General features: G+C 33.1%; 1 protein-coding gene across 1 annotated transcript; it reads left to right on the top strand.

The window, feature by feature from the left end:
- Nucleotides 1-3,107: 3,107 nt before the first annotated feature.
- Nucleotides 3,108-17,557, top strand: LOC123542298 (cytochrome P450 3A43-like). Its single transcript, XM_053530867.1, has 14 exons — nt 3,108-3,453; nt 7,010-7,366; nt 8,443-8,539; nt 9,157-9,209; nt 9,419-9,515; nt 9,757-9,879; nt 10,570-10,661; nt 11,079-11,230; nt 12,567-12,682; nt 14,106-14,366; nt 14,539-14,630; nt 15,464-15,601; nt 15,921-16,083; nt 16,387-17,557. The coding sequence occupies exons 2-14, from the start codon at nt 7,293-7,295 to the stop codon at nt 16,462-16,464; spliced, it is 1,536 nt and encodes a 511-aa protein (XP_053386842.1). The 5' UTR covers nt 3,108-3,453; nt 7,010-7,292; the 3' UTR covers nt 16,465-17,557.
- The last annotated feature ends 343 nt before the right edge of the window (nt 17,558-17,900 follow it).

Raw genomic sequence — 17,900 nt, 5'->3', positions numbered from 1 at the left:
ATATCTTATACTAAAACAGTTTAAAACAAGAGCAATTACTAGATGCTTTTGCTGGTGTAAACGATAATGATAATAATCACAACTAATTATAGAGTATATTGCATTGTATGGAAAATCAAAACTGTATATAAACTATTTGAATAATTACACAGTTTTGACTGAGTCTGTTTGCGGAAAGTAATGGAAAGTGCAATATCCCCTAGCACCGCCTTGAAGGAAATTTATCACAAATATATTGAATGTATTAAACCACGTTCATAGAAAAAAAAAATAAAAACATACCAACTGAGATATCATTATCTTATGCAAAGCAATATATATTTTCAATGCCAGAAGAACAAAAGGAGAGTTTAATCTATCAATGGTTTGATTTACAACGATTATTGTTTTAGACTTGGATATCCCCTCAGCTAAAATAAATTATTCTAGCTTTCTGTTCGAAAGAACAAAATGTACTGTAATCGTAATGTAACTAGGCCTAAAGTTATTAATATCTGCAGCTTATAAAGTACACAAAAAACATGCTCGATTTATGTCGGAACAGAAAAGTAGGCAAACGTAGATTAATATGTTTTAGCATTAGCTTTGCTATTTTCGTAAAGTACTTTTTATTGAACAGTACAGCGTTTAAATTAGAGAGAAGCCTTGTTTCGTATTTGTTAATTATAAAGTCGCTTCTTCAAATTTTATAAATCTCCTACATGATTCTCTTGTCAGAACGTAGTTATTACTGACTTTTCCAGCTTGTTAATGAGATACATAAAACATGACAGGCCCTATCATAAATGTCTCTAATATTCTTATCTTAACAGATTCTACAGTGCAACCTCTGTAGAACAACACCCTTTGGGAGATACACATATTCACTGTTATGCAGAGGTTGTTGTTCTGGAGAGGTAAATTTGATGGTTTATTTCAGCTAAGGGAACTTTTGATGATGTTGTTATAAAGAGGTTTTTGCTTAAAAAATGGGCCGCTCAGAAGAGGTTGTACTGTACTTTCCAATTTTGATTCCGATCTAAAAATGAAATAAGCTTTTAATCCCGCCTTATCAAAAAGTAGGTCGTTACATTTCGATTTAAATGCATTACCACTCACTATACCTCCAAGCAAAAATACTGATCCTATGTTTTTTGTGAATGTGTCTTTTCCTGTTGTATCTCCAAGCAAAAATGCTGATCCTATGTTTTTTGTGAATGTGTCTTTTCCTGTTGTATATGTATCTGTATTTTCTATTTTCTTCATAAAAAACTCATAAAATGGGTGTTTTGGTTTGTTGTGTATTAACCTCCTATTTAGACTACATAAAATCAATGATTTTAAGCTATAAATTTAATGATTCGCAAAAGTATAGTTAAAATCAGGAGAGATATGAATGAGTTGTTTAACCTAGTTGTTCTTAAAGTACTTCTTGAAATGTGTCACTTATGAACGAGATACGGCTCTAAAATTAGCGTGGTGATTTATAACTACCTACATCTTGTTTTGATAAATGTTGGCGACTATAAAAGTGCACTTCTGAAAAATTAGCCGTGTCACCTTTAGCATGTTCAGATTTTTCTACTTCCTGTTTACTAGGCATTACAAATTACTTGTTTGACATTGGAAAACTGTCCGCTTTTTTATGGTAAGTCAATGACCGCCGTGCAATTGCAAAATGTTCGCCAAAATCAGGACAAGTGTCCGGTTTCATGAAAACTTTACCTTGCTGATACATGAACTGAAAAATGTTGTCTGAATAAGTCGCATATTGTTGCTTTTGTAACAATAAATGCAAAGACTACATGTGTGAAAGATTTTAGATTATGTCTCATTCATTTGAAAAAAGCTTCGCACTCTGTCAAACTTTAATTTTGAGGTAGTGTTACCACTTTAATACAATACTTGCTTCTAATTAAATACATTGTACTGACTGATGAGCTTAAAATAATATACATGAAGATCATTATTACAATAAATTTGTTTTTATCGTGTTATATTTTTTCCATTTTGCAGTTTCATGCAATTTACTCATAAAATTGGAACTTATTTTAAATACTAACCACACTACAGATAAATGGTAGATCTTTCTTTTTTACGATTCTCATAACCGGGCAGTTTAGTCTATAACATAAAAAAGACATTTACTTTTCAAAGGGTTTGTAAAAGTCAAGTCATGGTCATATATTTGTAACACACAACTAATTAGAGGTAGCCGCTACGGGTAGTTTTGGATTTTTCTAAGCATTCTGGGAGGGGCCTCATGGCAGAACGGTTACGGTCACTGACTTTAAATCACTTGCCACTCACAGATGTGGGGGTCGAGCCGCGCTTAGGGTGTAAAAATTTCGTGTGAGGAAGACATAAAGATGGCTTACTGAAAGTCGGTGGTTCTACATAGATTCCCCGAAGTGAAAGAATTAAGGAAGAAATTAATGAGACATGTTTTTAAAGGTTAATGGATATTGTAGATAGATACATGCCATACATTCCATAAAGGCGTTTGTATACTGACGAATTTTTGTAGTAAACATTCCCATTTTCATAAAATATCATCAAATACCTTAATAACATTCAAAATAAAAGAAGTATTCTGAATATACTTGCTTGATACTTTTAAATATGCAATCGTCTTGGTGATCCAGATTAAAGACAACTTATGCAGAAAATGACTTTTAGGGGAGAATAATTAACATGCCCCGGGAACATAGACTTGCTATTGCTCCTGTTTTCACAAACTCAACACCCTTTATGTAACATTTGATGTAACAGTACATTGCATTTAGCAACTTACATTGATAACAGAGTAAGAAAACCCTGATTGTCTGACCCCTTATATAAATCGCTGGTCGACAGGTCTATATTCAACCTAATTGCTAATAAGTCTATATTCAACCTAATTGCTAATAAGTCTATATTCAACCCAATAAGTCAAGAATTAAAATAAAACTGGAAAAATTAATTTCTGACGTCAAAACATTTATTGAATGACTTAACCGTTGCAATATAACAACAGATTGTCCCTACGTGTAGATTTCAGTAAATAACAATACATAAATGACACAGATACGTTTGCAAAAGTATTTTGGTAATTTAATATGATCATATCATGTCGTAACCTACATATTTTGAATAAAACACCGGCAATGGTAACTGCTTTTGCATAAAATATATAATGTAGTGATCTATCATTTAGCTTAAATGGATTTGTATGTCATATTTTAATGTATTCTTCCAATGTGACGGAATGTGCACGTTTATTTCTGCATTTGAACTGGTAGAATTTAAATCGCGGCTAATTGTACGAGTTGTAATGGAGGTATATTACAGCAAAGTGTAACTTCATGGTGCTTTTTATTTAAATAAAGTATAGTGAATTGAATTAATAAACGAATATTTGCAACGAACAGAAATTTGCGTCCCATAGATGTTGTAAGAACGAGACATTTCTGTATGGAGTAACACGCTTTTAAGGTAAATATTTTTATTAATAACCGACTTGACTTAATTATATTACCAATTGTAAACTGCAGACACCAGTAGTTGTCTTGAAAAGTTTTCATTTTTTGTTGTTTTTTATCCGCAATACTCGCCAACTTTTCAAAGTCCGTGCCCCTTTGCGATTTGACCCAAAGTCGTGCTCCTTTGCGATTTGACCCGAAGTCGTGCCACTCTGCGATTTGACCCAAAGTCGAACATTTTCCAAAACATGGTAATGCGCCATTTCAGACGCGACGAAATGCAGTCAATCAATTGTAATTTGTCACGAGGACAGACTGAAGCGTGTTTCAATGACTATACAGATGATTTGCGGTGCATTGCGGGACATCACGCGAAAGATGAAGAGAACGGCGGGTTTTCTGCTCTAAATTATATGAACAACTGTGGAATTTAAGTATTTTAGCATTTTATCTTATTTAAAATAATGAATGATGATGTAAGTTCATTCGTTTAGAGATTTAATAATAACTACCGTTTTATAAGATATGGGGTTATAAGAAATATGTGTACTTTTATCCATTTGAAATTATATTGGTATTTGTAATATATTGTTTGGTGCCAGGATGTGTGCATGCGGAACCAGCTTTCTGCAATATGCTTTATGCAGCTGCCTCTGTGGGTGGATTCTCCATGCCGTGTAACTAATTGATATAAACACCATAATGTCTCAAGATGTAACACTGTATCTATGAAGCTTTTTCTCGGTAAACATATTCAATCTATGAAAATGAAGAATGCATCGGCAGTATAAAATATCGTTTCCAGGTGCAAAATTAGTTTGCAACACGAGTTGCCAAACCAATTGTTATTAAATGTAAATAGAGATGACAATCAATCAACGTTGATATTTCAGTAGTTTACAATAATGAAATAATTATAATTCTTATAATCAAGACCTTCAGGTTGTATTATTGACTCATCCCACCAAGGGCTTACAGTTGAAGGTTTGTTTCATTTATGAACATCAAAAACCAAATATTTTTGACTGGCTTTATTATCATATTATCTTCAGATTTTATTTTGACAGCGATAATAAACGGCTTTGAATAAAGTTTCATTTACAAATAATTCATTTACGTCACTAACTTTGTCTCGTTGTGACGTCACCACTCTCAGAAAAAGCTCGTTGTGTATTACCTATGTCATGTTCACGCAGCTGTAACTATTTATCTTGGGATTTCATTTTTTGTACTGGTCAATTTCCTGCTCCATTTTAAGCTACTCGCCCACTTGTTCATTTTCACCAAGTTTTGCATAGAATGTACATATGGCACTGAAAAAAAAGATAAAGTGAGTGAAAATATAAATTAGATATTGGTAAAAATGCAAGAAGAATGTAAATTTTCTGCATTATTTAAAAAACGTTGTAACGGTTTACTACCGTCTACGCAATCTTTTTGGTTACTCATAAAAATATATCTTGGAAAAATCTTATGTCAATAAGTTTGTAAAACTAGTCACTTTCAGAGTACTCACTTTTTATGGAATTTTGAGAGAATGCTATTTCGCCTAAAATGTGTGGGTAAGTCTCTTTAACAACAAATCCCAATTGACTGTATAAACCAGTTTAAGTTGCGGTAATTATATATATGAATCTTATGCCCATATGTCATATAGCCTCTCTGGTTACATTTGTCTTCCTGCCTAAAAACAACTTCAAGGTCAATATGTTTATGTGTGCTCAGGAACATGCATTAGACTAACGCTTGGTGTCCTTAGGATGCTTTAATTTCAAAATGATGGGGTCCATTACAACTTCTATAGGTTTACATTACAGATTAACAAGCGGTTGCTGTAATATTACCACATAATCACATAATGTTGCATGTTTTAATGCTCGTTTGAAACTTTCACCCAAGAAGCAGCACCGACTTAACAAACTGTAACTATATTTTTATTTTTTTCAAGTTTTTCCAAAAAATAAAACATTTCAAAAATATAATCCAGTATTTGATATTAATTAAGTGCTATGAAATCAAAAAGTATAAACAGATCCTTTGGAAGCATCACGCGAAACTCGTGCGAAATAATATGAGACTGGATTTGATAAGTCTCTTCGTGAGAGGTAATGAAATGAGCAGCGCCCTGCAAAACCTTAATATCGGCTTATGCAAAACACTATTATGAAGAAGTCATTGAATGGAAATAATGATCCATAAATGAAAGTTATGATGAATTTTCTGCAAACATTTTGGACAGTGGCCATCACTTTGAAATTTGTCTCTACTTGATCTTGAGGAAATACCATAAATTATACAAAATTTATATAAAAAGGGCATGGTAAAAGTTGTTTACAAATTGCAACACAGTGTAAAACACAGTCAATTTTAAGAATATACCAAGCAAATGCCATTTTTTAAACATTACCATTTGGGGTCTACTAGTAATTCCTAAAATAAGTACTGGAGTTATGAATGTAAATACGAGCTCACTTTGAAATCGTTAATACGTTTTTGATTCATGCCTCATAAAATTCACTAATGTTTCACCTTCGTTTGTTGCTTTGTCTGATAATATAAAAAGATGTGAAACATTTATAAGAATATCGTTTTGAAGAATAGAACCAAAACAAGCAAACTTATACCAGACTCGGTGATACTGAGTCTGTTTGTGGGGGGCAAAAACCATCGCAGATATAACGACAGATGTGAGACAATTTAAAACTGAACGTACTCTCTTATCTAAATTATTTCACTGGGCACATTGAGTAACATACTAAATGACTCAACAATCAAGAAAAAGATCAAGAATACATTTCCATGTCTTCGATATGATGCAAACAAGTAAACACAGAGCTAAAAGTGTAGCACAGGCTTTTAGTTTTATTCATGCCTAGTTTTATTAATTCTGTCAGCTTCGGTTTATATAGGTTAAACATCATAAAATCTTGCAAATACGATGTTATTAGTATTTGAGCTTGAAAATATATACTACTGCACAGCAGTTACAGTTGTTAACCTTCAATGTTACTGGTTGTATTCATTACAGTATTTACGCCAAGCCTGTGATCAGGTTTATATTTAATCCCATCGGTTTTCTGCAGTATATAAATGCTGCAAGATAAAATACATCTTTTTTTCTGTTTTTCCTTACATAACCGTACCGTTTCAATGTATTGATATTACTGTGGGTCTCAGTGGCCGAGTGGTTAAAGTCTCTGACTTAGAATTACTTGCCCCTCGCCGATGTGGGTTCGAGCCTCACTCGAGGCGTTGAATACTTCATGTGAGGAAGCCATTCAGCTGGCTTGCGGAAGGCCGGTGGTTCTAATAAGGTTCCCGCTTGTGATGAAATATTGCTTGGAGGAGCTCCATCAAAGTTGTAAAGTGGCCATATGACCTATAATTCTGTCGATGCGACGTTAAAGCCCAAACAAACAAACAAACTATTATTACTGACTTACGCTCTTTCTGTTACAAGCATCATTATGTGTATTGTACTTCCTTGTGAAACAGGTTCGTTTTCTATTGCGTGTTATTAAAATTAGAATTTATTTGAAATATCTCTTTTTTTACCGATCATTTCACAGAAAGGCATTGCAAAGCTGTTCTAGGGCACTCTGGCATGGGCGGTGATTGTTGCAGAGTTATGAAGAATAGTTTTCCGAAGTAAATGCAGTATTGTCTAGAAGGAGCTCAGGGCGTCAAAAACTTTCAATCAATACACATTTTACTGACTCAGTGTACTTTTTAAGCATTGACTGGCATTGTTTATTCAACAATATCTTTGCGAGTGAATGTCAATCATCAGACCGTCTACGCTTCAAAACAAGGGATTGCGTGTTCTCTCATTAAAATTACCAGGACACAGGAATGATGTTCATAATGGAAGTAAATCCCTATTTGATCCTAGGTTTGCTGGGAATGTTCGTTATCTTTATATACAGGTAAGTCATTTTTATTTTTATACATTTGTCAGTTGCACATTAAATGGTCTTTTTGTCAAATATTTAAAGTATTGTGCTCTTTTTTCGTCGAAGCCGTATAAAGCTCGTTTTCATGACCCAAAATTACCTATGTCACGTGACTAAGAGGCAAATCAGATTTCATGATACCGTTTTAATGGTGCATTAACTTAATTGAAATATATATGCAAACAGTCTTGCTAACTAGATGAAAGTATTCAGTTTTTTTCACTCTGTACCTTGTGCAATGCTGAATGATATGACAAATTGGTCATCCTGAATGACATAGTTACACTACGGGGTTTGAGTTACATTAAAAGTGTGAAGAAAGTGTATTCCTGTTAAGGAAACAGTTTTATTATTTTAGTGTGACGAAAGGTCTAGGTTATTGACTGAAAGACTATATATGATCAAAAAGGTATAGAAGAGGCTCTGTGACTGAATGGCTAAGGTCACTGACTTCCAGTCACTTGTCCATCATCATTGCTGCGGACTTAGAAACCTCGTTCGGGGACTAGTGTTCTTTCATTTTAGGAAGCCAGTCAGCTGGCGTGTAGAAGACCGATGCTTCCTGCAGTTTTCCTTCACCGTTAAAAGCTGGAAAACGTATTACTTTAGTTTGTGTTTTATAACAGGATAAATTCAGGTCCGCATAAAATGTTGGTGTTATAACTACTAAAAGGACTAATATCTCTTTGTTTAGTATTATCATTATTATTTTCGTCGAAAATGTTGAATAATAAGACTATTCTTCCACTTGTATCGGTGCATTATATGACCCCTTTTTTAAGAACAGAATATAACCTTTCTTGACATATCTTTTTATTTGCAAACTCAGATAGGCAGAAAATGTGTTAAATGAACCGAATCGATAATGGCCTCCGATGACGGTTGGTCCTAACCACAAACTATCTGAAGACGAATAAACAAGAAAGATCTACCTACATCTGTCTCCAAGAGTCGTCAATAAGAGCATATACATCCGTCTTGCAGGTTCGTCCAGAAAGGCATATATAAATTCTGAAATATCTAAATTCTGTTTTATTTCAAATTTACAGATACATGGTAGAGACATACTCTACGCTTGAGAAGCTTGGTATACCAGGTCCTAAACCTGTCTGGATATTTGGCAATGTTCTGGAGTTCAAAGGAAAGGTAAACATACAAAGCAATTGTGTACACTCAATCAGTGCAAGGATGTTTGTTGGAGGTGTCTCTTCCTTTGATTACTTCTATATATATCCGCTTTTTTACACTTACTACCTGGACACCCCACATCCGCCCACAACACCTTTTTACCTACCCATATCCCCGTCCCTGCGCTGTAATCCCATGTCCATTTTATATCTTTGATATAATTAAAATGCTCTTGTCGATGTGTATTTGAAGCGGCCCGTCTTCATTTCCAATACTATTTCTTTTTGTGGTTGGCACGATGTGCGACTCCTAGAGAGCTGTTTTGTTTTATATTAATGTTTGATATAATAGTTCCTTCATTCATGTTTAAATACTTTTGTAAATTACTGAACCCAACAAAGGTAAAAATAAAGTGAGCCCCTTTAAAGGATGCATTCCCTCTATTTGTCTGACTACCTACAAAGTTATGTCTAAGTAATTGTCTGTTTAACAGAATGTTCTAGAGTTAGTGCATGTTAAAAGTGTCTTAAATGCTTAAACATTGTAGAAAACATACTTTTGGTGCACTTCCTCCGAAGAGCTAACTTCAGTTCGTATACATGTAAAATGAATACATCTCTATTTTGATATTTCAGAATGTTTTAAATGTGTTTAATGAATGGAAACAGAAATTCGGAAGTGTATATGGGTAAGCGAATGTTTCCTCAAAGCTTGAAATTGTCACAGTCTTAATCTGTGTTATTGAAGTTTTATGTTAGGAGTATTAATAAAATGTTTCTCTTTGTTTAAGAAAAATAATCTTACAACATGTAATCTGCTTGTCGTACGAATATCCTAGCAAGAGTGTTTACGATAATTCACGTAAATTTACTTATAATATATAACCTCTTTTCATAGATTCTACGAAGGCTTGCGTCCATGTATCGTTGTGAATGACGTCGACTTTGCCAGGGACGTTCTTAGCAAACACTTCGAAAAGTTTCATATGCGTACTGTGAGTTTAGAAAGCGTTTCTCATTGAATGCATTTATAAAATATTTGAATAAATATCAGCTGAAAATATCTTATTGTAAATAAATATGCTTTGCAGCGTAAATTCAGAAAACACAAATACGTACATTAATTTTTAGAGATAGTTTGCGTTATGGGAAATAGTTTAATTCAGAACAGTTTTCCTTTCCGAACTTAATTGTAAATAATTCACATTTTATATACAGCATTGTTTTGTGTTTTAGAGTTTTCGCCCCTTCGTATACTATCCGGAAAACCTCCGACTTATTGAAATAGACGGAGAACATTGGAAAAAACAACGTGCTGTCTTAAACAAAATGCTGAACTCTTCGGATACTATAAAACGAGTAAGCTCTTCTTCACCGTCATTATTCATGCTTCAACTTAAATTTTTGCAACACAGATAAGAAAGTGCTCGACATTTACATAAAGTTAAAATAATTTGTGCAAAAATGATTTTATAGGCCATAGAAGAAAGTATAGGAATATATACGAAACAGAGTGTATATTTTGTTGACGTAACATTTTTCTTATACTGTTATTAAATTGGATCAGTGTAGATCTAAATTGGGTTTCTTCTTGTGTTAGTTTATGTGAAAAATTTCGAATAAAAGCACAAAATAAATGAAGCTAAAAAATAAACTGCAGAAAAGTAGTTCAATCCTTATAAGTCCAAATATAATATCAAATTGAAACCAATGTCAGTGGGATGGAAATGTGGTCTAACTAAGTAAATGAGTGCTCACTTACTAGTATATGCTTCATTCAGAAATAAAAAAAGTTATTGCTATGTTTCGGATTTTTCAGCTATCCGACTCGGCCATTGGAGTTTGAAGTTACATAAACTGTGTACCTGAAAAATATTTGAATTATTTCAAAACCTACAATTTAATAAAGTAAGAATAGTTTCAATAGAGTATAATGATAACTAAATGCTGCCGTAATGATCTAATTAATTTGCTCTTGCGACTGTCTATAATAAAAGAGAATTGTTTTTGTTACCGCCTTGTCAAGATTTTCGTTATATTTAAACTCAGGTTGTTGACAAAATGCGAATAGCCTCAGACAGAATGCTGCAACAGTTGTCGGAACAACTGAAAAATTCAGCGGAAGAAATCAACATTGCCAAGTAAATATACCTAGGTTTGTCCTGAATTCGAGAAAATAAAATTGTTCTTGTCTTATATTTATGTATGTTATACAAACGTTTATTTGACTTTGATAGTATTAATTATCTCATGTTCAGATTTCTTAGATGTGTTAGAACTTAAAATCAGACTGATTGTGTGAACAGATCCGTTTGATCGTTTTCGAATATGCACTGTATTTCGGCCCCACGGAGATATAAATATTGTCAATGTAAACATGATATTGTAAAGCAACTCTCATTATCATAATGGTATTATATTAACAGAACATGTTTTAAATAACCATGTTTGAAACGATTTTATATATATATTACTTTGTATTATTTTTTTACAATCCTTTCTTTCAAAACTTCTTGTTTTGTATTAATGGTTGATACATGACTATATTCTTATTAAAGGGTAATAGACAGATACGTGTCTGAAGGTGTCTTGCGTGTTGTATTGGACATGGATGACGAACAGCTGGCAGTATATCAGGACTCTATCAATAACTACGAAGCACTCAGTAATTGGTCATCATCGGCGGAAAATGAAGTTGCGGGTTTAGCTCGTATGTTTATTTGTAATTTATGTATACATGTAGTGTTGTAGCCGCATTTCTGAGTTACGTAAGTAAAATTAAAGACTGGTCATGGATAAGTTTCAAAACTAGCCCGCTTGGCTCAATAGGAGAAACGCAGATCTACACATCGCGGGGTCGTGAGTTCGATCCTAGGCCATCTAGGGCGGGGTGCATGTTCTCCATAAATACATTGTGTCTGATATCATTCGTCCTCTGGTTCATGTTTGGAAGTTGGCAGTTACTTGCGGAAAAAAGGTTTTTACTGTTACAGAATCCAGAAAAACTGGTTAGTGTAACTGACTGCCATTAAATAACTGAAATACTGTTGAAAATGGCGTTAAACCTAAAAACAAACAAACAGTTACTGTATCTTTAAACCTAGGAAAAATTAAATAGCCTCGTCCATTGAATTTCTGAATATCTTTTGAACGACGTCATTTATGAACGAATAATGAGAAGAAGCGCAACTTCTCATTATTCGTTCATAAATGACGTCGTTCAAAAGATATTCAGAAATTCAATGGACGAGGCTATTTGATTTTTCCTAGGTTTAAAGATACAGTAACTGTATTTTTATTGAAAGGCGAATTACAATTGAACAAGAGCGATTTGTTTGGTTTTTTTCCGTTTTTTCTGATACTGACATAAAGCAAACGACTTATTGTTGTTGGCTGTAAAAAGTTAATATAGGGAATGCTACTCTTTGAGCATTAAGATGGATATAAACTTTATTGGGACTTCCTAAATCCATGAATCGCCCTAGCAATTCTTGAATAAATAATACACGTCTAAAAGGCAAAAGGTGGAATACTGCATTTAACTGTAGCAATCTTAATGTTCGTAAGGCAATTTTGTGCCTGGTATATAGCAATTTTGTGCCTGGTATATAGATATATCTGCATTTAACTGTAGCAATCTTAATGTTCGTAGGGCAATTTTGTGCCTGGTATATAGCAATTTTGTGCCTGGTATATAGATATATCTGAATGCCTTTGTGATAATTTTGGTTAATTATTTAAAAGTAAACATAATCTTATCCATATCAAAGCCGAATTATAGCAATAAATGGTGGACCGTTTCCTTCTAAATATGATTTTCTTTCAAAGACTTTGCGCTAAGAATATGCTTATTTTATGAACATCAGTTGTGTAAAAATATATTTTACCAAATATATCGTGGAAATGTTTACAAGATCAAAATCACTTGGTAAGATCCTACATTTTACTATCTTGTGCTGGGAATATGTTATGATATCAACGTTAACAGTGTAAAATCCTACTTACTAGAAAACTGTTCTTTCTCTTGGAATTTTTATAACTTTCAGGACTATTTCCGATTATTACACCACTTCTTAAACTTTCCGACAAGAAACACAAGGATGCGCATGAAGAAGTTGTAAATATTCTCAGAGAATTTCTTAGAAATACTCTCACTGGTCAGGTATGTATCAACCAATGAGGTTGTTCAAAGGCATCTTTCCACATCAACTATTTATTATCGGCATATCGAAAAGAAAGAACATTTAAACCCTGAGTAGCAGAAAAGACCGTTCATTTAAGTTTCATTAAGTAATGGTTAAAGGTTTATTTCGGAGGCAAGGTCAATTAAAATTGAAAGCATATAGAATTAAATTATTTTCTGGTATCCATATACTAGTATATGTAAACTGCGCATTTTAATGCACGCATTTAACTTTAAAGAATACCAGAAACAGTAATTCAAGCCTAATATTTCATATAAACATTTTCAGCACCGATCTTTCAATTCTTATTGATTTTAGTCTCCGCACCAAACTTTTGAAAAACATAACAACACTTTTATCCAATTTTGAATCAAAACATGATATTCGGTTAGGTAATTATAACTACGAAAATAGACGCCCACATGTATGTTTCATTCAGAAATATGAAAATTAATGACCACTTTTCAGGTATTACTGTTGATGCAATGCTGGAATAGGCGGATGATACGAAAATGATTAATAAGGGGGTTTATAAAAATGTATAAGCTCCTCTGCTAAACCAATTAAATTGCTTCACTTAGCATACATTTAATGATTGTAACCGGGACAAAAATAGGCTTGTTTTGTTATATATTTAGTAAGAGAAAGTAAGATTACCACTAACATTAGAAGGATTTAGTTTACTGTAAAAGCACTTATTTTCGCTGGGTCAAAATATGGTATCGTACTTTAATTTGAATTATACTTACGGCGAATATTTACGCGGGGATTAATTTTTGCGAGATGTAGGGCCTCGTGAATATAGCAAACATTAAGCCCTTGCGAAAATTTCTGCTTTTACTTTACAATGTACAGAACATTTAAAGGAGGCTGCATTAAACGCAAATAGTATGTCTCGGTATCTGATCAAGTAATTGGAAAAATATAGAGAAACAGAAAAACAAAGATTCTGTGTAAAATGACGATTGCAAATTGAGCTTTTAAGAGAAACTGGCTTGATTCGTAAGTGTAATTTAAACCGATAAATACTGTTTGTATTTGTAATAAGCGACATTTGTGCTTAAAAGGAGAAGTAATACGCTTGCTTTAAAGCGATATCCCGTAGTAAATATCACATTTTATGCAACACATAATACATTAATGAAATCAGAAGCATGAAAATGCGGAGACAAAAACTAGTTATTCTTATCACGGTTTAATGTTCTTTTTAACTCTCATGTTGAAAGCTAGTGTATTAACGGGTATGCATAAAGTAATTATTACAGGAAATATATCAAAGTTGCCGAATATACTGGTCCGCCTCTTAAACATAACAAAGTAGAGAAGATGCATGGCTCGTTTTAGGCAATACAGGCATATTTGAAATACTCTATTTGAGAAAGTTACGCTTTATATTTACAGAACAACAATAAATTGAAAGACGATGACCATGCTAGCTTATCATCATTTCTTCTCTCCTCCATGGTGCCATGTCGGGATATAGATGGCAAACTAACACGTCGGGGCTTGACAGTGGACGAAACAATCGCTCATATTCTATCTCTTTTAAGCGAAATGTATTCAGCTACATCGGCGATTATTCAGTTTATTCTTTATGAACTTGCGTGCAACAAAAACTGCCAAGATAAACTTCATGACGAAATATACAGCTTGTGTGGAAAGGTGAATATCTTAATTTCTTTCAAGATGTTTTGATTTTTCAGATGCAAGTTTTGTATGCTATCATAAGAAGTTGTCCAGAGGTCACAAAGTTCTTATATCCTTAACAATGCGACCTATTTATATAACTAATAATCAATCACTTCCCTAATGGATATTTTTAACTTTATTTTAGGACGCAGATATCTCATTGGCTAAGTTACAAAACACTGAATATTTGGACATGATTTTCAATGAAACATACCGCCATCATCCCATCGCACCTGGGTAAGTGTAGTGACTGACAAATTACTTAACCACATAACCCAAAAATAAAATATACAGTAAATTTATGAATACCCTCGAAAATACTTGCAGAGCCCGCATTCTTCCTCCTATTTGCACAAAGTTATCGAGAATTGCAAAGAGCAATCTTACCAATTGTTTTTACATTAAGCAAACACGTCCCTAGCTCCTTCATCAAGATCATGATAATTGACACATCTTTTTAAGGCAGTTCTACATGTTCATATCAAATCCTTTCTATCATGTAACATTCAATTAAACTTTTTTGCATAACAGCAAGATATACTAGGAACATTCGGTCAATGGAAAAGAAAGAGTCGTGTGCATGTTTGCAAGACGTACATGAAAAGTGTTACATTCCAGATTTTATTTACCTCAGTCCCGTTTATAGGACAATGACAATTGTGGTCACATTTTTTGCGTTCAAAATTGTTTTATACGTATTTTTCTATGAAACCTTTCACAGTTATAAAATTACTTATCTCTATTTGATTGGCAAAATATATGGGTCTTTGTTCTTTTTGAGAAGGATTTGCTTCTGATGAAAGTGATCCTCCTATTTCATGGTAATTTAATGACCAATTTTAGATTTTTTAACATGTCAACATTTTTGTTCACATATCTAATCTTTCGACAGATACAAACGTTGCCGGTTTTATAGTTAGTACAAAGGTTGTCATTTATTCTTGATATTTTTACGCTTCCGTATGCCTGATCCGGACTTGTGTTACGGATAAATGACTTTACGCTATAAATTACGTTTTTTAACGTGCATAACTACCTTAAAACAATATGTATTGTTAATGTATTTCCAGTATCTCGCGTGTTTGTACTGAAAGCTGTACAATTAGGAATGTGCCGTTCAAGAAAGGCATGGTTGTCCGGGTAATGACGAGTCCTATGTACAGAGACGAAAGTTTGTTTCATCAGCCGGACAAATTCATTCCGGAAAGGTACATAAATTATTACAATCTGTATTGTAACCTTCTACCGAATATACGGTTGCTATTCTAACTGACAACATATTTTTTTCTGTTTCATTAGCTAAAATTTTCAATATGTCTCATTTACTTAGAAGATATTGATCAGTTCCGCGTGAAAAAAAAAGTATGTCACACAACTAGAACGTAATTCACGTGTAATATTTACGACACATTTGTAGGGTTCATAAATGTTATTCCAAATTATGAGTGACAAGCTGCCTTAAGATAAGTTAATACTTAAAGATATTTTAGTGTTTTGACGTAATTGAAATATTATATACGCTTTCAGGTTTTCCAAGCAGAATAGATTAGAAAGTCATCAATACAGATTTCTTCCGTTTGGCCAAGGTCCAAGAATGTGCCCGGGACCAAAACTGGCAATGATACAAGTGAAAACAGCGATAGTACACATTATAAGGAACTACACGTTAACTACGTGCAAACATACTGAGGTAATTTTTATTTTCATCTCTCCTTTTATATGTGTTTAAAGTTTTAATAATCAATGACAAATATTTTTCCCACTATATATTTTGGTTATTTGTTTCTTTGTTTCAAATATGATTAACTTGCATACTATTTGTATAATATGATTTTACATATACAAAAATAACTTATTTAACATAATTCAATTTAATTTATGTATTTTACAGCTTTGTAAAGTGTGTATTAAATAATTTTTCTATGAAAAAAACAAAACAAAATAACATTTACTTTAACAAAAATAAATAATTCATCTTAATAACACTTTGCAGATTCCACTAACGGAAGCGTTACGTCCGTCACTAACGCCTGCAAACGGAGTTTGCATTAAAATGAGTAGGCGGATTTGAGACATATTTGCTGTTTTCGGCGTCTTGAAGAGCTGGATATATCCGTGTAATCTATGTCTAGACATGAACTACTTTGTTCCTCAACTTTTTATGAGCTTTGACTGAGTCCGTAATATTGTAAAACTATAAGATATGTAACTTCCTCTTGTGTGAAACATGGCAAAGATGTTGCTTTTGGAACCTTTGAAGAAAATGCTCAAACATCAAATCTGGTGTTCAGATCTCATAAAGGTGAACCATAAGAAAACATGGTACATGTACATACATTAAAGCCACTTAAAATGTAATGGACAGATGTGTTCACTTTATTTTATTATACACAAGATATTTGGTTTAAACATATTTTATTTATAAGTTATTACATGAATAATATACAGCAATTGAGATAAGGGAATTGGACAGAAAGCTAATTAGCTTACGGTTGTCCTTTCACAAGATATTTCCTATGTAGTGTTTTTGTATATATATTATGTATACCCAGATGTCTTCATATACATTTGATCAATTTTCATGTGAATATTTATAGTATGTCTATGTCATAACAATTTGTATTTCTGTGTATTTCTACTAGTATTGCAAACTAAATGGCATGTTGAGGTAAAATGGCTTATAAATTTATTATTGTTTACAATTCAATAATACACTGTACATATTGCACTGTAAGATTCACTCTTTCTCAAATTGTGTTTTCAGTGATTGCTGTTACAAATTTGAGCCGTACCATGAGAAAACCAACAAAGTGCATTTGCGACCAGCATGATCCAGACCAGCCTGCGCATCCGCGCAGTCTGGTCAGGATCCATGCTGTTCGCTAACGGTTTCGTTTCTCTAATTGTAATAGGCTTTTAAAGCGAACAGCATGGATGTGCAGGCTGGTCTAGATCCATGCTGGTCGCAAATGCACTATGTTGGTTTTCTCATGGTGCGGCTCATTTGTTGTTGATCATATTTGGACGACGTGCTTTATTATAAGACTTTGTACTTGTTTATCTATCTATTGTATATAACATTAGCAAAAAGAATTTTTTTTTAAATAAGATATAAATAACAGTTCCAGATAATATATTGGCAAATAAAGCATTTTAACAACTTTTAGGGTTTTTTTTTTTTGTAAAATTCGAAACGTACTATGAATATTTCTTGTGCAGTTCTTGCAATCTTTTATGCGTAGTTAGAAGCTGGTTATTTAATATTATTTCAAAGTCAAATTACAGACTTATATTTACATTTGCAAGTATACAGGTGATAATTTTGTATTTGTAAATAAAATCTGAAAAGTAAAGGCGGCTGTATAATGTCTCCCCTTATTTGGATTCATTAAAAGAGTTCCACTTAAGGTATTGGGCCCCTAACAGTAATGTTTAAAAAATGGCATTTGCTTGGTATATTCTTGAAGTTGACCCTGTTTTGCACTGTGTTGCAAATTTTAAACAACT

This window comes from Mercenaria mercenaria, chromosome 19 (genome assembly GCF_021730395.1).
Source record: "Mercenaria mercenaria strain notata chromosome 19, MADL_Memer_1, whole genome shotgun sequence".
In the NCBI taxonomy this organism is placed as follows: domain Eukaryota; kingdom Metazoa; phylum Mollusca; class Bivalvia; order Venerida; family Veneridae; genus Mercenaria; species Mercenaria mercenaria.
Note: the sequence above shows the minus strand (reverse complement) of the source record. Positions and strands in the feature narration are given on the sequence as shown.

Coding starts and splice junctions, on each gene's coding strand:
- LOC123542298 (XM_053530867.1), top strand. CDS start 7,293: ATGATGTTCATAATGGAAGTAAATCCCTATTTGATCCTAGGTTTGCTG. Junction 11,231..12,566: donor TGAAGTTGCGGGTTTAGCTC/GTATGTTTATTT, acceptor TATAACTTTCAG/GACTATTTCCGATTATTACA. Junction 16,084..16,386: donor CTACGTGCAAACATACTGAG/GTAATTTTTATT, acceptor AACACTTTGCAG/ATTCCACTAACGGAAGCGTT.